The 27,277-nt window shown below is 45.7% G+C and overlaps 1 protein-coding gene across 1 annotated transcript in view; it reads left to right on the forward strand.

Moving 5' to 3' along the window:
• The first annotated feature begins 3,243 nt into the window (after positions 1-3,243).
• LOC136586623 (WW domain binding protein VOPP1) overlaps positions 3,244-27,277 on the forward strand; it is a 165,042-nt gene continuing 141,008 nt past the window's right edge. Inside the window, exon 1 of the mRNA XM_066584767.1 lies at positions 3,244-3,715. Within this exon, the coding sequence (XP_066440864.1) occupies positions 3,665-3,715 (51 nt within the window). The 5' untranslated portion in view covers positions 3,244-3,664. The remainder of the gene's footprint in view (positions 3,716-27,277) is intronic.

Genomic DNA, 27,277 nt, shown 5'->3' on the forward strand with positions numbered 1-27,277 from the left:
ATTGGAGGTTCCAAAGAATAAGGGAGACATCATATGGCCGAAAGAACAAAAACGCTCTCCGTAGTGTGACTTTTTGCGTTACGAAGGGCGCTCTATCGCGTGCATTTTAGCATAATTTACTGTGCTTTCTGCCCTGCTGGGTACCGTTCACATTGGCGTAGGACACACCCGCAACCATGTTATCAATTTCCCTGCAATATTGCGCAGTTGATTAAACATATATCCGTCATAAACTCTTATGGTGTCTTAGGTGCGCAAATGCGCACAAAAATAGGACATGTCATGTTTTTTTCCGCATCAAAAGCTTCAGGCGGCCGGTGGATTTTGCTGTGGACTTTACCACGGCTTGCGTTGCATCCTGCTGCGGAATACCATCCTGTGGGAACGATTCTATAGGGTTCCGAACGCTGCAGACAAGTAGATCTGTTTGGGCGGCCTTAGATAACTGTATGTTTCAGCGCAACATATCTGCGCACTGAACGAGGTTTAATGAGGTAGATTTGCACATGTATCGGTGCATAAAACTGTACTTTTTGCGCACGCAGAGCCTGTTCGCACGCAACACCCCCATTCTGTGATTTAAAAGGCTATTTAGCCTAGTGCGGTCCGGATGTGTTCTCTTTTTCCTGGAATTGCACAGGGTATTGAGCTTGCATGCATATTAAGTGTATATTTGTGCACCTCCCATAGACTTCTATGAGACCCTTGGTGCGCCAATACGCAGGAGAATAGCGAAAAGAACACTCCTGAGAACGGACCCATTGACATCATTGGGTTCTATTCTCTGCACATTGCAAGCATGTATTTTACGCACACAAAAACACACGCAAATACGGTCGTCTGAAAAAAACCTTATTCGGCTCATTCGGGCGGATTCCCGCGGACATCTTTGCACATGAAACTTTTGCATGTTCAATACACAAAAAACGTATTCATTTTAATGGGTTCACTTACAAGCGTGTATTTTACGTGCATATTTGCAGAGCGCCAAAAAAGAAAATTGCAGAATGCTTCTATTTTCCCGCACAACACTCATGAAAGAATTTGGCCATTTCGATGGCTGCGAGCATTAGTGCAATTTTTTTGCGGGCATAATTGAGCAAGAATTACATGCGCAAAAAGTACAGTAAAATAAGCCGAAACGCGCGCAAATACACAACTTACATTCCGCAAAAAAGCAGTGCAAAAGCACAACACCAACACAGTCGCAAAAACGCAAACACTTGTGTGCAGCCGGCTTCGATCCTTATTACATGTTGTTTTAACGCTTTCCTTTCCAGAACGGACAGCTAAGAGGGTGCGGCGCCCATGATCCATTAAAAACCAAACCCATACGGTTCTGTGGAAATAATGTGTAAACTGAAATAAAATCACTTGGAGAAAACCTTATTATAAACTTTTGACCGGTCACATGGTACAAACAGACCAATCACCTTCACCAATTCAGCCCGAGATAGAAAAAGGTACAGTTTTTAATGCAAATCTGCGCCCATTGGGATAGATTTCATATTCTGACTTTGGGAGAGTTCAAAATGTGCTAAAAGTATTAAGAGGGCTGCAGCTTTAGTACATTTGGTGCAATTTACTCTAATGAGTTTGTTGTTCGACTTCTACGCTAAGCGCCAATCTTAGCAAATCTGGCCAATATGAATACACACCAGCGGAAGCACACTGAGAAATAAATGTTTTTAGGGCTTCAAACAGGCATATTTACAAATACACGTATTTTAGCGCAATGTATTTGCGCAGTGAACAAGGTTGATTTGTGCGCCTGTCTGCGCATAGCTCTGTACTTTTTTGCGCAAACTGGGCTTGTTCAATAGTGCACAACACACCCTAAGGAGGTTCATATGTGTTTAGCTCCCCGCAGTTATGCGCTGTGTTTCACATCTCCGCTTGCATATTTCGTGCGCATTTGCGCACATCCTATAGACTTCTATGGGGCCCCTTAGTGTGCAGACATACATAAAAATAGCACAAAAATTAGTTATTGAGAACGAACCCATTGACATCAATGGGGTCTATTCTCTGCGAATTGCACGTGTAGAGTTTACAAACGCAAAAACCACGCCCAAAATGTTCGTCCGAAGCAGCCTTTCAAGCGGCTTCACGCGGCCGCACAGCGCATTTGTGCAGTGAATGTATTACTGTACAAGTACGCAGAAAGAAGAGCATGTTTGTTATTTTTGCATGACCCAAATGCACGCGCCGAAATACGGAAATGTGAATAAACGCATTGACATCAATATGTTCTATTCTCTGCGCAAGTTTTGTGCATACAAATACGTGCGCAAATATGACTGCGTGAGCCAACCTAAACACGTAACCAGGCTCCGCATTGCCCATGCTGTCCTCAAGAACAGACGTAGTTGAGGGCTCCCGCCGCAGGCGTATGCGTAGATAGGATAGGATTGTGTTCTGAATGGAGCGCGATCCCATGATTTCACGTGCATAGCCGCGTGTTTTGCGGTACTTTCAGTTGTGTCCTGCGCTGGTTTTGAACTGGCTCAGCAGCCTAATTAGTGTTGACAATTAACACTGCAAAATTGCGCATTTAGGCACAATTTCGTGCAGAGCCTCGGGCGCACAAAAATAGAGCATGTCGACAGAAATGCGGGCGCAAAATCCTTTAATGTGAAGGAACCCACTGAAATCAATGGGTTCTGTTGTCTGCAGTTTGCGCAAGCGATTGTGCGTGCGCAAAACCGCCTGTGTGCCGGAGCACTTTGTTGAGTTTTCGCTTTGCACACTCTGTGATCGGGACCGTTCACACGAGCCACAATAGTCCACAAAAGCGTTGCAGAATATGCCCCCCCTAAATTCCGCGACAGATTTTGATGCGTAACCGGCGTCGGATTCTGCTATTTTCCGCAGTGCATATTTTGGGGCTGAATGTTCCGCAGGAGATCACATTCTGCAAATATTCTGAAAAGTCCCATAAAGGTAAACTTGTTGTGAGATTCACCAGGCATGACTTGGCATCACGGAGTTAAATGACAGACAGAGCTCTGCTACATCTGCGCTTTGTATAGACCTCCACCATGCCGGAGAACAGAGCCCATGTAGCCGCCTGTACTGCCACCCCGGCCACCGACACAGCAGCGGGGACAATAATAATAGAATATGAAAGATCTCATTACTGCTGCCATAAAGAAGCACAACAGGGAGGGAAGGCGAAAGGGAGGTGGAATGGGCCAGGCGAGCCCTCCTCCTCCTAATCCCCTCCTCGCTGTGTGATCTCAGTCTTCCCTCTCCATCCATTTCCAAGAGGGATCAAGTTTAGGATTTCCACCCTGCCTTCCTTTCCCTGCTTTCTTCCTTTTTCATGCCCCCTCCCGCCTGGTATTTTTGTGCTCGCTTTCCCACATGATCAGCATCTTCGCCCCCTCCTGTATGAGCCGAAGATCTGTCATCTGATTAGGATGAGCTTGTAAGTCCGGGGGTCCCACGATCCTTCTTCTATACTCTTTATCAATGGTCTTGATAATCTAGGATCCGCTATGTGAGTTCACGACAAATGGAGAAGACCCTAAACTGAAGGCTGGAGCAGCGATTTAGTGGGGGGACTCTACACCTGTCGGTACTATTTGTGGAGCACTGGCCATTGATGTTGAGGAAGAAGGACTGATCACTGCGTTGATGTCTTAAAGGAAGTGCTTGAGACATGAAGAGTTTGCAGTGTGCTGGGTTCTTCTTGCTGTCACTGCTGCTGGAGGTAAGCACAGGTCACCGCCAGGATTGGGGTTATCGGGGATTATATGTGTCACCGTATAGCAACACCATAGCGGCTTGCCAATGCGATATCATAAATGATGATTCTATTCTGTACACCGGGGTATAGAGCTCTAGGCACATCCACCCTCCTTTGTTACAAAACCTCCTCTTCTAGCTTCCGTATATGGATGTTGAAATCTCCGACTAAGCCCTCTATCACCCGCCTGCTCTGCCTATAAAGGATGGAAGCGGGATTTCATCTTCTACCGAATGTGGGAACTTGTTCAATTCATTGTATATTGAAGCATGGGCGTACAGAGCCAACATAACAGAATCCCTCCTAGTTCATGCCAGGAACACCACCTCCAACCCCCCCATCTTGGGACTTTTTTGGCCATGGGAGCCAGGGACGGAGCTATGTCCCCTTCTCTCTTGAGCCACCTTTGTACTAATGAGATTTGTCTTAATACACCTCTTGTTCCGGTAGGGGATTGGTAGGTAAGAACTGCTGCAGAACATCTTTCAGAGACTTTGACGACCACTGTGATTGTTGACTGTCTTCCAAGAAGCTCCTCCGGAGCAGAGGTCTCCACTGGTGGTCTACAATTAGAAGGATAAGTGTGGCCAGAATTAGGTGCAGGAGCCTCACTTCTTTTCTCGCCTCTCTCGCCGGCTATAGATTTTTCTTTGTTTCATTCATTATTTACAGTCGAAAAAAAAAGAAGTCTGTCCTCAGCACAGTATGAAATGTGAGGCCTTTTTGCTACTGTACGCTTTCGGCATGTGTGCGTCCATTGTTCTCCTGACAGACTGTGATTTCTGCAAGTGGGTTTTAGAAAAAAATCTTCTTTTCTTTCTCCTTTTCTCAGTCTGTTTGCTTTCCCACGCGTTTCATTGACGTATTCGCCATGCTTCCGGATTTGGTTACAAACTAGTTATGATTATTGCCATGTTAGATGTATGGACACATTGTATTCACTCTATCGCATTGTGTAACTTTAAGGGACCTTTTATAAGAGACGGAATTGTCCGCAGGGCGCAGCGCAGACCTCGTCAACTCGTGACCATTTTGTTGGGTGAGAACTTGCGGAATTTATTGTGCTTTTTTTTCCGTAGACTTTAATTGCGGAATTACATCGACTGCATGTTAGAAATCTGCAACAACAATTCCGTAAGATGTCCTTGATTCAGATATGGAATTTATTAATCTTGCGGTTTGGAAGTTAAGACGAGCGGATTTAAGAACAAATGCGGTATTGAAGCCCCATAGGGATAACATTGTGACCCAGAAATGTCCGCGCAGACTAGTTCCGTCCGGCGTGAAAGGGATCACTCACACGGGTGTATGTCACCCATGAATTAGGGCCCCTTCACACGAGCATTTGTATACTCACCCATGCTTGAGCGTACGGTTTTTGTGGAATGAGTGTTGCTTTTTTATGTGCGCATCATTGTATTTTACCGCACTTTTTGCGCCAGCAGGGCATGTCTATTTGCATGCGGCAAACAAAGACACACCAAATGAAATGGCTAATTAGACTAATGAGTTCCAGATGTGTTCTTTTTCCAGTGGAATTATGCATATCTCCATGCATATCTCCTTCACATTTGCGCATCCCCATTGACTTCTATGGTGACCTTTTGGTGCACAAATATGTAGGAAAATAGAACATGCTGCAGTTAGTTTTTTTTTTTTGCATGACCGAAATGGAAAATGCGCACATGTGAACAAAACCATCAATGGGTTCTATTCTCTGCGTATTGCGCTCGCAGATTTTGCGTATGCAAATATGCCCATGTGAAGGGGCCCTTAGGCCTCTCTCCCACATCTGTTCACACAATGCCGCATCTGAAACCGTTAAGTTTAACCACAATTTTGCGCTGCTTTTGCAAACACACGTTACAGCGTTTGACAGCGTTTTTTTTAACGCACACCATTATTGTGATGGGTGATGAGGTGCGTTAAAAAGCGCTAAAATACGTGAAAATAGAGCAGACTTTCTAATCATGGCATTAGAAAGCCCTATTGAAATCAATTGAGGCGTTGTACACAAATGGCGCGGTAAAAGGCGGGGTGTGTGAGAGCTGCCTTAGGTCGGATTTAGACAAGTGCAGGCGCAGCTACGCCGGAATAAGGGGAATTTCTTCCCCTTTGCCAGTTTTTCAGACTTTGCGCAAAAGTTTGAAAGAAGCTGTGGCAAGACAGGTGCCGCCCCATCTTCCCCGCACGTAGTATTCCCCACACTACAGGGAAGGTACTATCTTTTCGGGAGCAATACCGCTAATGAAAACTAGACCAATGACATCCTGTAGAGATAAGTGCTTTCATTCTGTCCTGTTATGTGGCCGTGATTATCACAGTTGCATAAGGGGAGAAATACAGGTTCGTCTGACTCCGCCCTTATATGCATATTTTTCACGTGCGTAATATGTGGTGCTAAATACCCATCAATGTCTATTGGGCCAATCACAACATCACGTCCTCTTTTGGCACGTAATATGCAGCAATATAGGCTACGGAGATTTAACATTCGCCGCAAATAGGCATGTATATGCATGTGAAAAATCTGCGCATAATACACGGGACAGAAACGCCCGTGTGAGTGCGCCCTTAATGTTTTCTTCTCCTTCCCCTTGAAAGCATAGCGGATCTGATGAGGCTGCCGGCTATTAATAAGTCCCGTCATTGTGGGGATCAATACTCCGCTGTTGGACATGTAAATGAGGTCAAAAAGTGAAATTCAAGCGTAGCAGCTGTGTATCCACTACAGCTACAACAAGCAACCTTATAGGCATACACAAGGCTCCGACCAGTACAACAATGGCATCGGTGAGATTTGGGAATGAAAAGTAAGTGAACCCTTTGGGATTACCTGCATTTCCACATAGATACCAATCAGACCACATATTATTAGTACTCAGAGTCCCAATTCTAGACAAATACAATCTATCCAAACTAATAACGCACACACTGTTGTACCTTTCATGTCTTTTATTGAGCCCACTAAATATCCGCAGTGAACCCCTGTGTTAATGACTTCTCCAAGAGTTTATTGACAAAAGATGTATCAATTAAGGAGATGAGAGAGTTTCACGGGTGCCTTTCCCATTAAAGGCTGAAAAACGCATGAGCAAGAGAAAGTCGTGACCAAGTCGCAGCTGAATTTTGCGTTTTCTCACCTATCCACATAGCCGGGTGTGGCGTATAGATGCCGCAGCCTGGAATTCCTTCGGTCTGGAGGAATGTTCAGCATGGCTTCTATTATGTAAATAGAGACAGCTGACATAGTTTAGCAGTGCTAGCCACTGCCAAATTCCCCCCCCCCCCCCCTTTGCCGGCAGCTCCCATAGAAGCCTATGGGAGCTGCCAGCTGATCGTGGCTGCAAGATAGGGCAAAACCAATCTTTTCCAGCCACGTGAAAACATCGGCTGGCGTATTCGGCCGTGATGTCCTATTATTGCGGCCGCAATGCTTTGACGTGGCTAATAAACAGCCATCTGAATAAATGAATTGGAATCCAATGTTTCAGATGGTCGCGATTTTTTTCCCCCATGATAAAACGCTCATGTGAAACGGCCTACAGAGTACATCAATCCGTATTTAGACAAATTCTCTACAAATAGAGAAAATTCTGAACTGTTGTTGCTCTCCGTGAGAGGTGGTGTCCTGTTAATATCACCCTAAGGGCATAAGGGGCTACACTGAAAGAGGTAACAACAAATGACCTACAGAAGACCCTACAAAGTGTAAAAACCGCCAGTCAATGTGTTGGCTGTTAGAATAAGGCCTCATGCCCACGGCCGGGTCGGATTCCAACTGCAAAATCTTGCAGCGGAATCAGACCCAGCACCCCCCAGAGACACATACTCACCTGCCCGGATCCGCTGCGAGCGTCTAGGCGGGTGTACATGCGCAGTGCTGCGTATGATGCGCCGGTGCTGGGCGGTGATGCGGTTTCTCGCGATACTCCCGCGGTGCTCACAGTGGAAGTATTGCAGGACGGACGGCTTCCATTGACTGTGATTTTCCGCACAGAATAAAACGTGCTGCGATTCTCCCCCGCGTGCGGAAAGTCACAGCTGACTTCTGCTCGTGGGCATGGACATGCCATGTTAAGCAATTCTTCTATGACGGACATCGCTGCGGAATTCGCGGCGGGTGTCTGGCCGCGAATTCAGCAACGATAATCTGTCTGTGGGCGTTCGGCCAAAGACTGAACAAGAATGATGGTCAGGAAAGAAGACCATGAAGGAAGCCGCGACTGTTCAAAAAAACCCATTAAAGCAGGACCCATTTGGATATTGCACAATGTTACTGAGAAAAAGGTTCTATAGATAGATGGGACAAAAGTGAAACTTTTTAGAGCAAAGGCACAATGCTATGTTTGGAGGGACAAGAACATTCCACATCAACACAAAAAAAACAACCCGTGAGGCATGGTGGACGGAGCTCATGGTTTTTGGATGCTTTGTTGCCTGATGGGAACGACCCAATTTATTGAATTAAATAATGGATGAAAATGGTTTTTTAGAACGGCCGTGTTTTAGAATGGCCGAGTCAGAGTCCTGACCCTAAAGAGGTTTTTCATTTGAAAACTACTGATGGCCTATCCCTGGGATAGGCCATTAATAGCAGATTGATGGAGGTCTGTCACTCGGGACATCTGACAATGAGTTGTTCGCTAGGTCACTGCACTCAGTCGAAAGCAGACAGTTCCGTTTCCTTTGCAGTGGCCCAGCTTTTTACTTGAGTCCCCAAGTAGCCATTCATTACAATGGGAACAGGGTCTGCAACACAAATCCAGGCCACTGCAGTCAGAGTGGACTAGTGCTGGTGCCCAGCGAAGAGCTTATTGGTGAGAGTCCCAAGTAGTGGACCCCTATCAATCTGCTACTATGCATATGTTGGTCTAGGATTTACTCAGTGTGGTAATTGATGTATTGGATCCAGTATCTTACTACATGGAATGTGGTGCTACGTTTAATGTTAGCGCATTAGGGAAATTCAGTTTGTTGTAAGGCTCTACATAAGATTTTAGAATAAAGGTTCTGTATAATTCATTCATTCTTTTAATGTCCTTAGGGTGAGGGTAGATTGGTAGGGTTGGCAATAAGTATAGCAATTTAGGTATTTGTATCATGTTTAGAATAGCCCACCCCTTAACCCTTTCCAATCCACTGTCTGATGTCTGAAGACATTATGATTTAGGTTTGTACAGCTCCGATGTTGGAATATGTCCAAAGACGATGACTGGGACCGTTGAGGAAGAATGTCTCATATTTCTCAAGGTTGAGTGTGTAGTCTGAAAGGGACTCTTTTATTTGCATGTCATGTAAATTTTTGGGGGAGTGTTTGGGGTTTGATATTGCCAGTAAGATATCATTCATAAAAACAGTGACCTTATTCTCACTGCTTGCCATCTTGACTGCTCAGTATATAGGTGATGTCTCAATGTGGCAAAGAAGGAGGTCCATTGAGATATTAAGGGGCCTCGTGTGGCACAAAGTGTTAAGGCAGTGCAAAGCTCTCGCTCATGACCTGAAGGTTTGTGGGTTCAATCCCCGACGATTCAGGTAGCCGGCTCAAAGTTGACTCAGCCTTCCATCCTTCCGAGGTCGGTAAAATGAGCACCCAGCTTGGTGGGGGGGTAATAAATAAATTACCTTAAAGCCCTGCGGAATAAGTTGGCGCTATACAAATAGCAAGGTTTATTTTATTTATTGTAGATATTAAAAAGCAATGGTAGAGGAAGACAGCCCTGGCAGGTGCCTCTGAGGAGTTTCATTGGAAGGGTGTTCCTGCCATAATCAGTCTAGTAGTGGGTTGTCATTAGGGTGTTGTCAGAAGGAGAAAGAGATTTATGCAAAGTGGTGTATAAAAAAGGACAAGAGCCTTTGTTGAAAGCCTTTTTTGCATCTCGACTAAACAACATTGACAGCGGTTGGGTTTTGTCAAGAGCTTGGAACTGTGACCGCTGTGGCCTTACGTAGGTTTTCAACTGAATGTCTGTTTGTTAGGAAACCTTTTTGGGCTTCTGATATTATTGGACTCCTCACTTTTAAAAATGATCCACATAAAAAGAAACTATAAGTTTTAGCACTTGACTCAATTTCGGGCCTTCTCCTAGATCATGCCTCGTTCACACGGCAGTGCTTCAGTCAGAATGCTGTGTTAGTATTCATACAGGAAAACCAGGAGTGGGTGTGAAACACAGAAGACCTGAGAATCTTGGCATTATGCTTTTTCTCAGTTTATGTTCCAAATATAAATACTGATCAAAACACTGTCATGTGGGCGTAGCCTAAGATGTTATGGTAATGTTTATTGTCAAACCTGCTCAGCTACAGGGTCCTTCTAATAAATTAATGGTAATGAAAAAAAATATGTACTAAATAAAAAGCTAACTGATGTCGTTCTAGAAGTAGGTAAAATATTAAAGGGCAGTTCTACGTGAAGTTGTGTATATATAGACCAATGTTTTACTGTAGTTTGTTGTAGCGTGGTAGAGCACATATGCTGTCCGTGATTTTACTTTCTTGAACTGGATTTGGGTTAAAAAAAAATGTCTGGGAGCAGAGAAGTAACTAGAAGCTCTTGGGCCCCGATACAAAATCTGGAACACCCCCCGACCTACCACGTGCTGATTATAATACTGGTTCCTTCTTATGTAATGTAGGGGCCTTTGGGCCCCCTAAGGCTCCTGGGCCGGGTAACAACTGCTACCCCTGCATCCCCTATAGATAGGCCCCCGGCTTGCAGGTCTTTTCTTGACATTTGAATCTAATGTTAGTCTATGGAAAAAATATGGGTAACAAACACATCCTCCTGATGGTAGGGTCAAACAGACAGTATTGTATGTGGCTACAGATTGTATTATATACACAAATACTACTACATTGTAGTCCCTTTATATCCCGTGTATGTGTTGCACAGCTGTGGCGTTTGAGAGGTTAACTATAAAAAATCCATTGCCTGCATGTAGGTGTATCAGTTTTTCATGTCATGTGGTACAAGTGAAGTTATAAATGTAAGTGTTTGAGAGCGGGAAGAGGTCTTCCATCTTGTCTACCTGAGAGAGTGCTAACACAGAGCCACATGGAAGCACCTTCAGCTTCCATGTAGGTGAAGATGGAGGAAGAGGAGCGATATCCTGTAACGTTTTGAGTGTGGATGTGAATTGAGTGAGTCCCGCCATCAGAGAGAAAGAGGGAGCCCTACAATAATTCTGTACAGGTACCAGTTCACACTACAGGCTTTTCCTGTGCGGCCGTCCAGAGGCAGGATCACCGCGCAGAGGTATGGGGTGTTTATTTTTAAGCCTTCCTGTCAATAATTTGTCTGCTGGAGTGTCTGCGGAGTGACCCCTCCCCCTCTTCCAGGAGCGGTGCCGTACAGATATCGTGGACTGTAGGACCGTATTCATCCTGTATATCCTCCCTATCTCTGAGCTCTAGCCTACTGGCGTTGAAAGTGAATTGTACCTGTTTTGCTTTGAATACCTGTTTTGTAAAGTTAAATCTTTAAGTAAAGCTATACCAGGCCCTAACTGTTCCTGGGGACCTGAGGTACTATACACGAGTCTCTGTGTTCTTTTCTCCGCCACGTAGCATACCTGTATGAGGGAATGGTGGCGTCATGAGTGATAAGTACTACTACGTCTCCCATGCCGTTTATTGGCATTCCCTATTCTAGGGGTGTAAAAGCTGGCCTGCAATCCTGCTCTGGCCTTGGCTGCGTGTCATCCCTCCAGGACCAGAGTCTGGTAATTGCCACCGTGACAAGCCAGCACTTATCCCTCACAGCTCTTCATGTTAGCCAGGGGCCCAGGGTCATCAGGGATGTTGCAGCAGTGGAGACAGGACCTGCAAGTAAAAATGGTTTGGGGTTTACCACTTCCCTCACATAGGAAAAGGGGAATGGAGGCCTAGTAAAACAGATTTAGGACTCTTTCACACAGCCGTATGCACTTTTACATTTTTTCTTGGTCCCACCGTAACTCACGGGCAGAGTTTTCTGCACTAATAGCCAGCGTTTTGTCGCCCACTCACACGATTGGGTGCGACATTTTTAGCGAAAAAATACGTTGCACCCCGAAAAGACACTCGCTCAGCATAAATCCTTGGAATGCCTTCCAATGCCTATAGAGGTATCTGTAAGCTTTTACCTGCGTTTGACACAGCTAAAATGCTTCCCGCTCCCTTTTTTTCCAGCTCCCATAGGAGTCTATGGGAGCTGCCGCTAAATATCGGACAACAGAGAATTCCAGAATTATCTTTTTGCGTTGGAACATATTTTGGTTGCATGTGGTCCATTTTTCATGATGCAACGTTTTTACGCGCCACATATTCGCCCATGTCAACAACTGCATTGGAAACCAATGCCACAGATGGGTGCGTATAATTATATGTAAGTCCGTACCTGCAGGGGATAATTACCAACTAGTTATTTTCCTTAGATTGATGCTTGACTGGTTTTTAGCTCTGGTCCATTAGGGTAGAGCTGTAATGTGCAACTAGAGTGTATCTAGTGTCTACAGGGAGTCTAGGGTAGTCGGAGACACATCCACTATCTCATCATTGGTTCAGGCTGCTACTCTCTCCTCCCCTGCAGTTTTGCCATCCCTGATTGGCTGCTGTGTATAAGCATAAGCCTATTGCAGGTTCAGCAGTAAGTCAGTGCATGAAGAGCTGAGAATGAGTCTCATTCAGTATCTTCCAATTTTTCACATTTTCTGTATAAGTGCCTGAGAGGGACTGAACGAGCGTTGTTTATACCGAGCGATAAGTGAACGAGCCAACGAGGATTTTTATGTTTGCATAAAATGAAAAATGAGACAAAAGTGAATGATTTTTTTTTTTAACGATAATCGTACCATCTGAAATACCTTTACTGTGGCTTTAGTCAGGCACACGATTTGTCTGTGAACGCCAATGCGCATGTTGATAGGAGCTCATTAATAATGACTACATAGCAGATTATCCCAACTATAGGGATGAATGGTCATTACTACGCTGATTCGTCCTCATACTCATTGCATTCGCCGGCAGCACCTCCACCGGTTTACACAGGGGGGCGGCCGCTGATGATGCCCGCATAAAAGATCCAATCATTGATGAACCAGTATTTGTTTTGTTATAGAAACCATTCCAGGGACATTTCTCAGAACATTTTCTTTAAAAGGGTGCTGATTTTGGTACAATAGAGGTGTAATAGAGGATAGGTCCTCTGTAAACTGGGTATTGCCTGCTAAACGGCCCGCCAAACTGTTTTTCATGTAAGGGGTGGGGCTTGTTTAAAAATGTTCACTCTTTGTTAATCACTGCTTCCCATGTTCTCTTCCTGCCATATTTCTGAACGTGATCATATGACTTGAATTCTGACACATAGGACTCATGCACACAGCTACCGGATGGCTTCATATGCTGGGGCTTTCATAAGGCCTCTACTTTACCTCCATATGCCACTGTGTTAATACACAGGCAAACTTTATTTTTCTCGTGGGAGACCTGGTTTCAGAAGACACAGCGCTCCCCTCACCTCCAAAGTTTGCGCTGTCAGAACTGCCCGGCACTAGTATCCTATGACCTATGGGGAGCGCAGCGCTGGGTACCAGGGGGCTCTGACAGCGCCAAGGCTTCAGAGGTTAGAGAAGCACTGTATTTTCTGAAATTAGCTACGGACACAAAATGGGCGGATTTTGACTCTGTTTTGCATGTGGAAGTGCTAAGGGTACATTTCCACTATGGGCAAACGTACCCTTAGGGCTCCTGGGTATTAGTGTATCTTGACGCCACCAGGAATACCTAGTGGAGTCAAGATTGAGAGGGGGAGACGCCCCCTGATGCTGATTGGTTGCAAAGGGGTGTTCATCATCAGGTCCTGCAAGCCCACTAAACCTTAATACAAAAGGTATACAGCGGCCGCTGGTGTGCAGACACACTACAACGTTTCTTCAGCAGCGGCGGTCCACAAGCAACGGCTGCTGCGGCTGCACACAAGCACCAACCCTGAAAACTTCAGCAGCAGGGAGCCCATAACTGAAGTGAGACTGCAGCGGCTGTGACTGAGCTGTGTTGCTGGCGGCGCAACGTCGGTGACAGCTGAGGTCCAGAACAGAGCCCTGAGGCGGGGACGCAGTTTGCAGGTGGAACGCAGAGGTGAGCGGCCGCGCACCTCTTACTCTTGGCTGCAGCGTGTGCATACATGTTTCCCAGCGCTGCTGCCTTGACCTCCGGGTTACTATAGTAATTAGCCTTATATTATGACATGCAAATGCTGCAATGTTAAACCTGTAACATGCCAGCATTTACAGTTAACAATGTAAGGCTAACTACTAAAGTAACCTGAAGGGTAAGGCTGCAGCAGCGCTGGCAAAATGCATGCAGACTGCCTGCTAGAACCTTTCTACCTTCACCCTATCGGGAGCTAGGGGTGTGAGAGGGGCGTTCCGCCTGTCAAACCCCTAGCTTCCGGTGGCGTCAAACTACACTAAGGCTGGGTTCACACAGGGCAATTTGCCACGGAAATTCCACGTGGAATTTCGCTGCGGCAAATCCGCCTGCGGCCGCTAATCTCGGGATTAGCCAGCCATGTGGATGAGATTTCTCAGAAATCTCATCCACATGGGACGGCCAATCCGCTGTGGTAAGTCAGGCAGGAACCGCGGCTGCGGCGCCCCCAGCCGTGGCTTTACAATATGCAGCATGTCTATTTATTTTTTCTTCACGCTGCGGCCACGCTCTCCTCTATGGGAGCGCCGGCCGCAGCGGAACAGCAAGCGGCCGGGCCGCTTCAAAGCCGTTGCTGGTTTTTCCATGGCGGTTCTCCCGGCGGAAATCTCGCGGTTTTTGCTGTGGCCAAACCGCGGGATTTCCGTCGGGAATCCGCCCTGTGTGAACCCAGCCTAATACCCGTTTCCTGCTCACTGGTGATCACAACATTGCTGCGAGAAAATTGCGACTTTTTTCCCATGATTTTTGAGCTTCAGTGCTGCTTTTTCTGGCAAAAACATCACTGCCGCTTGCGATTTTCACGCTTGTTTTTTTTACACAATTTTGCCACAATTTTTTTTTAACACTAAAGTCATCAGGACTTTCTAATGTTAAAAACACATTGTACGAAAATCGCAAGATTGTGCTTTGTGATGCGATAAAAAGGAGGCTCCATAGGGAAACATGAGAGATAAAAAACCCTGCAAAGCGCAGTTAGAACATGCTGCAATTTTTTCTCTCGCAACATTGCATGAGTGAAAACATTGCAAATGTGAAGGAAAACCTTGAAAATGATTGGTTTCATAATTCAGCGTTTTTACTCACTCTCGCATCGCGTGAAAATTGCACGATTGTCTCACCAGTGCGAAGGCGCCTTTAGTATTTGTTGTGCGATGTTGACCTCTATTGGTCCTATATTGATATTGTTGTAGCGTTTGCTTTAATGTAGAATACTCTGTTTATTAGCTGCGGTGGGTCACAGGGAGCATCACATCATCAAAGGTGCTTTAGCTCACGAGTTATTTTTTCTAGCTGGTTCCCTAGGAGAAGTCCCGACAGAATGAGCTGAAGGTTTTGGCTGCTGGTTGGGTGCTGTCTCGAGCCTTCATCTAGTTGGTATTTGGCATGTAAGAGAAGCGAGGAAGCATGTGGCAGAAAGCCCCCAAGTTCAAGATCAACGGTCTTTGGTGACTTTGAAGACTGTAGTCACTCGTGAGACCCACCACCGTCATCAGTGACTCAGCGCCAGATCTTGACAACAAGGGCTTTGCAGAGACACATGAGTTGTTCATAGACTGGCATCGTTATCAGTATGGGACCGCTAAGTGACTGCAGGCTGAGGCCACAGAGATAGAGGGAATGTCATTCCTCAATATTGAGGGTAACTCCTATAACTGTTATTCATGAACTGTAGAAGACCTTCATCTTCCGATAATTCAGAAGTTTGCTACTAGTAAGGAGGTGCCTCGACATGGAGGGCTTGTAATACGGACTCTGTCCAGCTATAATTGAAAGTGAGTGTCCCAGGGACTGTTCTTGGCTGCCCGAGGCTCGTTCTGGCATCTGTTAGACTGTCTTGTTCAAGCGTGTGTGCCTTCGAATCTTTGGATATTTGCAAATGCAGCAAAATAGCAGGCCCAGCTTTTATGGCCTGTCACAAGCCCTCCTATTCTGCTGCAGGCTTTTTGCTGAGCCTATGTCGCTGAGCATGGCTCAATATCTGAGGCCTGGGTTCTAATGCCTGAACCCACACCCTGGGAGGAAAGGAGCTCCTCTCCACCTATTGCAGTACCTGTTAGCATTCAAAAGCAGTTACAAGCTGGAGGTAAGCTCCTATTCCCAAACCTAATGGGGAAATAGAATACCACTGCATCGAGCTGGAATGGCCAGGGGTAGCTCAAGTGGGCGTGCTAACTTTAGCTTGGTCACAGTGGTGGCTACTTTGACTAAAGTGGCAACTCGCACAGCAGGTGGATTGCAAGAGTCTCTACGTAGTTCATATAATGTCTGAGTCCAAGAGTGTCAGCACCTTAGAAGGTGGAAACGTGCTTGCAAGGGTGAAATAATAAGACTGGTACACTTAGATTGAAGTAAACTGAAGGCACACAGTTTCTTAGCACTTCCACTGTTAACAAAACAATTCACACTTAGCGGGTCTGTGAGCAACGGTAATGGCAACAAATTTCTTGTATCAAGAATAACAGGCATTGATTCCTCTCTCTGTGGGGTAAGGCTGTCAGACTGCAGTAAAGACTGGCTTACTCCGGAGCTATTTGTGGAAGATTGGAGGGGCTAGTGCAGGGTTGACTGTGATTCTACTGTCTGCTAGCTGCGCAGGGATAAGTTACACTCACGATTGTGATGACCTCTCACTGCCCAGCTTCCGCGGGGTCTACCCTGACTCTGGTTCCTTCCAACAGGGTGGAAATAGACTCTGCTCCCAATCCGGGTGCTGGGGCTCACCACTCCTCACTTTACCTTGCTTCTGACGCTCTCCTCTGTCTCCCGAACTCCGGCACTTTACCGCCGCTAAGTCACTACTTGCTATGCTTCCTCTCTTTACCTCCTCCAACGACTAGCTCCTCCACTTCCTGTTGTTTCCTGCTCTTTCTCCCCCTCTGCGGACTCACTTCCTCCTTCCCCTAGCTTACTTTCCTGAGCTGGACTCAGAAAATTAAAGGCAAACGGCCAATCAGAAGAGGGCTGTTGTTGGGCAGACTAGCATTAGCCCAATATTCAGGAAAGACAACATCTTTCTCCTGCAGGATGCCTCCTACGCCTCCCAAAGGGCCCATAGCAAGGTACTTAGAACTTATTAACTCTTTAGACTATCCTGTAGGACCTTCTGAGGCACTACACCACCCAAGGGCCTCTCCTCTCACTTCCATAGAAGGATTGAGCCCGAAAAAGAGGAATGCACTACCTTCTGCATGAGTCCAAGACTGTTGAAATGAAAGCCACCTAATTCCTCTCAAGCAATCAGCCTAGAAGGACATACTAATTGGCGTAGAGAAGAGCAATGGGTGGAGTAGACTCCAACAGGCACCATTAAAGTATAATGTAGTAGATACACTAGTTTAAGAGGTTCATCCCATAATAGATCCTGTTTAAGAACCATACAACTGTTGTTGTTGTGTGCGCCCAACCTGCTTCACCCCCCCCCTCCCCCATGTTCTCCGTCCCTGGACTGCCTTTTGTTGATGTTTGTGTCAAAGTAGGGTTTCTTGTTGGGTGTAAAATGATCCTTCTTAGTTGTTGGCACTCTGCTGCATTCAAATTTTAAACTTAGTTTCCAACATCTCCTTTAGGCCTTAGTCAGACGGGCGTTTTTAGCTGCGATTTGCGCATGCGCATGCGTCCGGCGATTTTATAAAACCATTGCTTTGCAATGGTATCGGACACATGAGCGCTTTTTATGTGCTCGTCCGATAAATTATAGAACAGAAATCGCAGATCGCACCTATCTGCGATCTGCGATTCCTGTTCTCTTCTCTATATGCGCTCAATGGGGCCGGCGGCAGCAGCGCCGACCCCATTGAGAACATATAGAAGACAAATCATTCTTCTCTGCCACAGTTGTAACAGCTGTGGCAGAGAAGAACGATGTTTGCCCATTGAATTCAATGAAGCGGCAATACAGCCGCTCCATTGAAAGCAATGGGCTGCCGGCGTGCGCGGGGTGAATTGTCGGGAAGGGCTTAAATATATAAGCCCTTCCCTGCAATTCATCCTAAAATGTGTTAAAATAAAAAAAAATTGTATACTCGCCTTTCCGCTGCAGCCGGAGTCCAGCCGCGGCCGCTGTCAGTTCTCCTGAACTGCTTCTCGGCACTATTCAGCCGGCGGGGCTTTAAAATCCCCGCCTGCTGAATGATCTGCCTCTGATTGGTCACAGCCCTGACCAATCAGAGGCAGGTTTCACTCACACACCCATTCATGAATGGGTGTGAGTGAGATATGCCTCTGATTGGCTCAGCGCTGAGCCAATCAGGGGGCAGGTCTGACTCACACCCCCTTCACACCCACTGCAGGACGGCCGCGCGGAGCTCCGGCTGCCAGGAGAAGGTGAGTATATATATATTTTTTATTTTTACACATTTTAGGATGAATTGCAGGGAAGGGTTTATATATTTAAGCCCTTCCCGACAATTCATCCCGGGCTCGCCCGCAGCGCATTGCTTTAAATGGAGCCGGCTCTATTGCCGTCTCCATTGAATGCAATGCGCTGGACAGCTCCGGCCCGTTTCTAATGAAACGCGGCTAGGAGCAGATTTTCGGGTGATTTGCGGGCGACTTGCGCGCATCCGTCATGCGATCCGCAAATCGCGTGAAAAAACGCCCGTGTGACTAAGGCCTTAAGGTGCATTCACACAGGCGACAAAATCGTCAACTTTTTGCAATGTGAGTCGCACAAAAGTCACATGAAATTACATCTCATTATTTGTAATGAAAAATTCCAGCCTGTTCTATATTCGCGCGAGTCTTGCATGGGAATAGAACATGCAGATGTGCGGTCTCCCACACATCGCACAGCACATAGCAATGTGACGGAGGAGCTGTGTGCTGATTTTTAGCTCATCCTCCATACAATATGGATGTCAGCTGTTTCTTACAGCTAACACCCACCCACAATAGCTGTGATCAGCACTCCTGCTGATCGTGGCTGTTAACCCTTTAAATGCCACTAGAGTTCAGTTGCCTTGGCAACCAAGGGCCTTCTGAAAGCCCCCAGGGCTGCCATTGCAGATTGCCTATCAAGTTAGGTCTGTGTCAGATCACGATATAATGTAACTATGTATTACATCATAATGCAGGAGTGATCAAACTCTCGGAAGTTCTCTCTGGGGATTAAAAAAAAAAAAAAGGAAAAATCAGTTTTAAAAAGTTTTAATAATTTAAAAAAAATAAAAGATAATAAAAAATTTTTTTTGCCATATTTATAATAAACCTCTAAATAAAAAAAATGAAACACATATTTGGTATCGCTGCAGACATAAAGTAACATATTATTTACCCTGCATGGTGAATGTCGTCAGAAAAAAATACACACTTCCAGGAATGCACTTTTTTGGTCACCCCGTCTCCAAGAAGAAAATTGAAATAAAAAGTGATCAAAAAGTCATATGTACTCCAAAATAGTGCCGATAGAAACCATAGGATGTTACGCAAAAAAAACAGCCCTCGCACAGCTAGGTCAACAAAAAAATGAAAAAGTTATGGTGGCCAGAAGATGGCAGCAGAAAATAATTTCATCTTTTTCTAAAGAAATGTTATTTTTTAAAAGTAGTACAGAGAAAAAAACGATATAAATTTGCTATCCTAGTAATCAAACTGACCCACAGAATAGGGTTTCCGTCATTTTTGCTGCAGTGTATACACTGTAGAAACAAGACCCCTGCCTCCCCCAGGATGCCGAAATTGCACTTTTTATCCATTTCACTCCACTTTTAATTTTTTAAATGTTTTTTCCGTACATTAAATAGTACCATTGAAAAATACAACTCGTCCTGCAAAAAACAAGACCCCTATGCTGATGGAGAAATAAAAATTATGATTAAAGTTGAGTGGAAAACTGAAAATGGAAAAAAAAGGGCCCCTAAGGGCCTAAATATATTTTATGCAAAAAGTATATATAAAGAAGTAAGCTGCAATAATAATATATGACCTGAAATAAGAGCAAAAAAAATCATGTCCGGTGATTGGAGTGACTGAGCCTTAGAAGAGATCATATTTAAGTGAACGTCTAGAAAGAGTGATGACAGGTGACAGGTGACAGGCAGGAGGTGACAGGTGTCTTTAGTGAAGGACTTTGGTGGAATATCAAAAATATTTACTGTGTGCCCTGAATCTACAGGAAGACATTTAACCCTTTCCAATCCACTGGCTGACGTCTTCCTACATCAGTGTTTCCCAACTCCGGTCCTCAAGGCACACCAACAGGTCATGTTTTCAGGATTTCCTCAGTATTGCACAGGTGATGTCATTATTGTCAGTGCCTCAGACATTGCCATAGGTGTTCTTACTATAGGAGCTCCTGCAAACATGACCTGTTGGGGTGCCTTGAGGACTGGAGTTGGGAAACACTGTCCTACATTCTGATTGAAGCTTGTACAGCCCCAATGTCAGAAGATGTCCGACAGGGTATTCTTACCGTCTATTGCCAGCCACTCCCCTGTCGGAGCCTCTCTGCAGCACACACATTGGTTTTAGCCAGCAGATGGCACCGTTGTATAACAGCAAAAAGAGAAAGCCTTTTAGGAAACCCTGAAGTGCTTCTCCTCCTCCAAAGATGCAGTGTATGGAGGAGCTACAGGTAGAGATGAGCGAGGCAAATTACTCGAGTGAGTAGTGCCTTAGCCAAGTATCTCCCCGCTTGTCTCTAAAGATTTGGGGGTGGGCGGGGAGTGGCAGGGGAGAGCGGGAAGGAACGGAGGGGAGATCTCTCTCTCCCCCTCGCTCCCCGCCGCAACTCACCTGTCACCGGCGCCGGCCCCCGAATCTTTAGAGACAAGCGGGGAGATACTTGGCTAAGGCACTACTCGCTCGAGTAATGTGCCTTAGTGAGTATACTCGCTCATCTGTAGCTACAGGTTATGTACAGCAGATATTTTACTGCAGCGCAGACTCACATGTGCAAGCACGTACCGCTCCCGACATTCTCACTCCGTCCGTGTCCTCTGCGATGTGTGGGAGGCCGCACAACTGCGTCTTCTATTCTTGTGCGAGACTCGCATGAAAATACAACATGCTGCGATTGTTCCGTTTTGCAGCATCGCCGCAAGAGAGAGACGCCCATGTAAAGAGAGCCATTGAAAGATGGGTTCTATTTTCCAGTTAGTTTTGTGCGCCTCACAATGCTCACAACTCACACGTTTTATTGCCCATGTGAATGAGCCTTTAACAGATGGCACTCCAAGCTCCCCACGGTCTAGTCTATCCTTCTCTTACCCAAGTCGCCCTTTTCCATCTTGATGAAGTGTTTTCTGAGGTCCACAGAGCTCGGATCCCAGCTGCTCTCCCGTCTGCAGAAAGTGCAGCGCTTCTTCTCTCTTTCATGGAGATCAGTGAGAAGTTGTTAGGAGACCCCATAATATTATCTGCTTCTATAGGGAATTATAGTCTGAGAAACAATGGCGCAGATGCGGAGCCGCAGAGGAAGATACGTGTAGTTTATCTAATACAAAGTCCAGCACGGAGCGGTCATCGCCAGATCATGGCTGGATTGTGCGATTCCGAACGCTAACCGTTTAGTGTAAATGCTGCCAATGACTGAACAACAAACTAGAATTCGATCGCTTATCGTTCAGGCATAAAACTCAACCGTCGATCAGCCGATGTAAAGAGGCAATCATTTGTCTATGAAAGACTGCCCGTTTCCTGTGAATAGAGGCGGATTGCTGGAAACGCCCTCCGACCCGCTCCGCCACCATTCACTGAGCACTAATTACTGGGGCAACTAAGCGTCTGACACTCATCCCGTACAAAAGGACACTAAGGCCCCCTTTACACGATCTCTTGCATATTTGCGCACTCCTGAGCACCGCGTATTTGCAAAATGAATTATGCTTTTTGCGCACGCTTTAAGGTATTTTACTGTACTTTTTTACATGTTCATTTGTGCACGCCAAACAAAGACGCACCTATTGAAATGGCTAATTAGTCTAATAAGTTCCAGAGGTATTCTTTTTCCTGCGCAATTACGCAACTTTTCATGTATCTCTTTGCGTATTGTGTGAAAATTTGCACACCCACCACTGACTTCAATGGAGACCTCTGGTGCGCAAATGCGCAGAAAAATAGCGCATGTTGCTTTTTTTTTGCACAACGGACATGACTGTGCAAAATATGGAAATGTGAACAAACAAAGCCGCACTGATTTTAACCCCTTAACGACTGCCCCATCGGGAAACTACGTCCTCTGTAAGTGGGCTTTAATCCTAGAGGACATAGTTTTATGCATCCTCTTTGGATTAATGCCCACTTGCCTGAGGACGTGACAGCTGCATGCTGTCGGTGCCCGCGGGTAGCCGACAGCATGGAGCGGTCATCCCAGGATGCGGGCAGTCCCCCCCGGCATTGCGATGGATAGCGCCGATCGCAAAAAAGTAAATAAAAAGGTGTAAAAAGTTAGATATTCAGCTGCGCTGATGGATCGGATCCATCAGGGCAGCTGAAAATACTCACCCGGCTTGTCCTCGGTGTCCCCCGTAGATCGGGTCCTCCAGGACGCATATTTCTGTTTTCAGCCGCACTTAAGCAGCGCTGCTGATTAGAGCCACCTGATTGGCTCATCGGCAGCACGTGACTACACAGCGTGCACGCGGATTGCCTTCAGCACCCGTGTGCACTACACACTACGGTTAAGCAGACGTGCACTACACACTACACTTAAGCAGCGATCCATGAGGGGAGGTGAAAATACTCACCCCCGGTCCTCAGCGGTGTCCCGGTCTTCTGGAACCGAAGTCCCCTTCTGCGCATGCGCGCCCGATGATTGACATCGGGCGCGTGCACAGAGGGGCTCGAGCCCCGGAAAATTTAAAATCCCTCTGCTCCTGGCTGCCATGTGTAGCCAAGAGCAGAGGGATGTCACTGGGGACATGATCACGGTCATCCATGACCGTGATCATGTATAGTAAAGAAAAAAGTGTAAAAAGTAAAAAAAAAAAGTTTAAAAAAGTTTTAAAAAACTTGCATTTCATCTCCCCCCACGGATCATATCCGTGAGGGAGGATGAAATGACGTACCTAAGGCCCGCGGATTTATCCGCGGACCTTACCCCAGCTTCTGCGCACACGCATGTCGCCAAAATGGCAGGCGCATGCGCAAAAGCTGTGGTAATTTAAAATCTCCCTGCTCCTGGCTACAAAACTTAGCCGAGAGCCAGGAGATTTCACGGGGGGGCCGCGGTGAGCGGTTCCTGATCACGTGTTCGCCATTATCCAATGGATAATGGCGATCACGTAAAAGTAAAAAAAAGTGAAGGTTCATCTCCCCTCCCCGATGCGCTATTATGCAGATCAATCGCATTGGATTACACAATTCCGCTCACATTAGTGGGTTAGAATTGTGTAATCCATTCACAGAAAAGAGAACGCAGCAGGTTCTATTTTACTGCGGCTATCCGCAACATAGAGCCCATTGTGCTCCATGGTCGCGGATATACCCGCAGCCCATACGCAACTACCTTGTATACGGGCTGCGGGTACCCGCGTCATCGCTAAGCGACGGTGCAGGAAATACAAACAAAGAAAAAAAATATACTGCGCATGACCGCCTGTGTGAGTAGGCAGTTATGTGCAGTACATTACGCGGCCGTACGCAGGGTCACAGCCGGGCTCACAGATGGGATCTGCTGCAGGCCTCCGCAAGCGGATTCCGCCTACGGCTGCGTGAGCCTGGCGTTATTCAGACCGCTACCTGTAATCCTTGATTTACAAGAAGCCCCGGGAACGCTCGCCTTCATGCAGTTCCAGGAGCACCTTGTTGAGCGCCTTCTCTGTGAGACCGCTGCACCTCAGCGAGATTACGGAGACTCACAGAGCGCCACTTTTTACACCCCATACCCGCTACTGAGGTCACTAAATACCCCCCAAAAAGCATGAGAGGAGGGGGGATACACGGTTTTATTGCCCCATGTACCCATCCCAACCAGCCTCCGTAATTACCCCTGTCTTTGGAAATACTACACAGTTCACATTATTACTTTTATCTAAGATTTGGGGAACGCCAAAAAGGGCGCGGAGTGTGTGTGAATATTTTTAAGGTGTCAATTTTTATTCCGTACAAGTGGGCAATGGGGCCTGGAATTTATTCAGTTGTGCCCTGCAATCCAACGGGTGTTCCCTCCATTATAGGCCTTGCCATGTTTCCTGTGTGTAGATTAGGGCCACAAGGGGTATGTTTTTGAACACGGGGCAAACGGCGGTATCCATTTTGGGGTGAAGGTCTTCATTCCTATGTACACTGTACAAAAAAAACAGTTTTTAAATTGACAAAATTGCCAAAAAAATGAAAATTGTAATTTTTCCTTCTGCTTTGCTTAGATTCATTTAAATACTGTGGTGTCAAAATACGCAGTACACCCCTAGATGAATTCGTTAAGGGGTCTAGTTTTTAAAATGGGGTCATTTGAGGGGGTTCTTTATAGTTTTGGATGCTCAATGGCTCTACAAGTGGGCAATGGGGCCTGGAATTTATTCCGTTGTACCCTGAAATCCAACGGGTGCTCCTTCCATTATAGGCCTAGCCATGTGTCCTTTAAGTAGATTAGGGCCACAATGGGTATGGTTCTGAACACGGGATAAACAGGGGTATCCATTTTGGGGTGAAAGTCTTCATTGCTATGTGTACTGTACAAAAAAACCCAGTTTTTAAATTGATACAACTGCCAAAAAAATGAAAATTGTAATTTTTTTCCTACTGCTTTGCTTAGATTTATTCAAAAATTGTATGGTAAAAATACACAGTACACCCCTAGATAAATTCGTTAGGGGGTCTAGCTTTCAAAATAGGGCCACAATGGGTATGTCTCTGAACACAGGACAAACAGGGGTATCTATTTTGGGTTGCAAGTCTTCATTCATGTGTGTGCTGTACAAAAAAAACAGTTTTTAAAATGACAGAATTGACAAAAAAACGAAAATCACAATTTTTTCCTTTTGCTTTGCTTGAATTCATTCAAAAACTGTGTGGTCAAAATGGGCAGTACACCCCTAGAAAAATTCGTTAAGGGGTCTAGTTGTCAAAATGGGGTCACTTGTGGGTGTTCTCTTTGGTTTTGGCCGCTCAAGAGCTCTACAAAAGTGCTATGGGGCCTAAAACGCCTAAAGGAAAATTTATGTTCTGAAAACCACCGACTACTCCTTTCGTTTTGGGCCCCGTTGTGCATCCAGACATAAGATTAGGGCCACAATGGGTATGTTTCTGAACACGGGAGAAATGGGGGTATCAATTTTGGGGTGTAAATTTTCATTTTCAGGGGCACTATAGGAAGAAATATGTCTTTAAAATGACATATTTGCAAAAATATGAAATTTTATTTTTTTCTTCTCTAAATTGAATTAATTCCTGAAAAAAACTGGTGGGGTCAAAATACTCATGACACCCCTCAGTGAATACATTAAGGGGTGTAGTTTTTTAAATGGGGTCATTTGTGGGGGTATCTATTATTCTGACACTTATGAGCCTTTGCAAACTTGGCTTGGTGCAGGAAAACAAAGTGCTTCTTAAAATGCTGAAAAGTAATGTTAAATTTGTACGTCCTCTAAATGGTTAAAAAAACACAAAAGTTTTTCAAGTGTGCATTCAGAATAAAATAAACAGATGGAAATATATATCTTATCAGAAATTTGTACAGTATGTTTGAACATATTTGAGATATTACGGTTGAAAATGTAAAAAAAAATGACAATTTTTTCAAAATTTTTCCAATATTGGTACTTTTAATAAATATACACAAATTATATCGGTCTCTTTTTACAATCTAAATGAAGTACAACATGTGGCGAAAAAACAATGTCAGAATCACCTGGATATGTAAAGCCTTTACGGAGTTATGCTACGTTGAACGACGCATGTCAGATTTCCAAAATTTGGCTCCGTCACTAAGGCGCAAACAGGCTTCGTCACTAAGGGGTTAAATGGCTAATTAGTCTAATGAGTTCCAGATGTGTTCTTTTTCTTTTGCAATTACGCAGGGTTAAATACATCTCCTAGCGTATTTTTACACACATTTGCGCATCCCCATTGACGTTTATGAGGTCTTTGGGTGCGTCGGAAAAAAGAGCATGTTGCCTTTTTTTTGCGTGACCAAAATGCGCAGAAAAGGTATGCGCATGTGAACAAACCCGTTGAAATGAATGGGTTCTATTCACCGTGTAATACACGCATGAATTATTGCGTCCACAATTATGCCTGTGTGACTCTGGCCTCTTTCACATGAGCGTTTTATCGTGGCTATTTTACCACGATAATACGCCTGGCGAAAATCGCGACCGTCTGAAGCATTGGGTTCCAATGCATTTGTTCAGATGGGCTCTTATGGGAGCTGCCGGAAAAGGGAAGTGAGAGGGAGTTTAGCTGCGGCTCACTTTGCTAAAGCCCCTCCCTCTCTCCTTGCCGGCAGTTCCCATAGGCTTCTATGGGAGCTTCTATTGCCGCTATCAGCTAGCAGGGGGACAGGGAGAGACTTTAGCAGCGCTAAGGTCTTTTCCGCCGGCCCACGGAATTCCTGGCTGCCACGTGTGAACGGGCGAGAAAACGTGATATTTAGCCACGACTTGGTCATGGCCTTCTCCCGAACATGTGATTTTTGGCCACAATGCGGGCAGCTGAGAATCGCAACGCTTGTGTGAAGGAAGCCTGTCTATTCCAGAGATTTGTATAAGTAGAGTGAATGTTCCCACTCAACAACCTAGACAGATGCTTGTGGGTCTGACGTGCCATAACCTCCCACTGCGGAGAAGGAGAATTACTGTATATGGATACTGCAGAGAGAGATACGTGTAGGTGCAGCTGAGTGCTCTGTGAATAGCCGGGGTATGAAGAACACAGCAGTCCGGGCACTCAGAGCAGAGAACAGCTGGGTGCAGAAGACAAGCGGCACCGCTTGTCTTCTGCATCCCCCGCTCGGTGCGCAAGGTGATCGCTCAACGTTTGAGCGATTAACTTGCGCTGTAAATGCACACAAAGATTATTACTCAAGTCACTCGAAATACATCTTTTGAGTGATAATCGATGTGTTTAAATGGGCCTTACCCCTTTTGATTCCCAGCCAAGTATCATTGGCTTGAATGGTCGGAGGTCAACAGTTGGCCATGCTGTATATTAACCCCTTAAGAACAAAGCAAAGTAAATTCATGGCGCTTGGTCCTGGGCTTTAATCCCAGCCGATAATAAAAATACGGCTGGGGATTAAAGCACCTATAATGTAGCAGGAGCAGGTCAGGTCCTCGGCTATTAGCCACAGCCGAGGACCTGGAGCAGGAGACAGAAGCAGTTTTTAACCTTTACAGGCTACATAGCACTCAATGAGCGCTATGTAAAGAATAAAGAAAGCGATAGTGTTAC

The sequence above is a fragment of the Eleutherodactylus coqui genome, chromosome 12 (genome assembly GCF_035609145.1).
Source record: "Eleutherodactylus coqui strain aEleCoq1 chromosome 12, aEleCoq1.hap1, whole genome shotgun sequence".
NCBI lineage: Eukaryota > Metazoa > Chordata > Amphibia > Anura > Eleutherodactylidae > Eleutherodactylus > Eleutherodactylus coqui.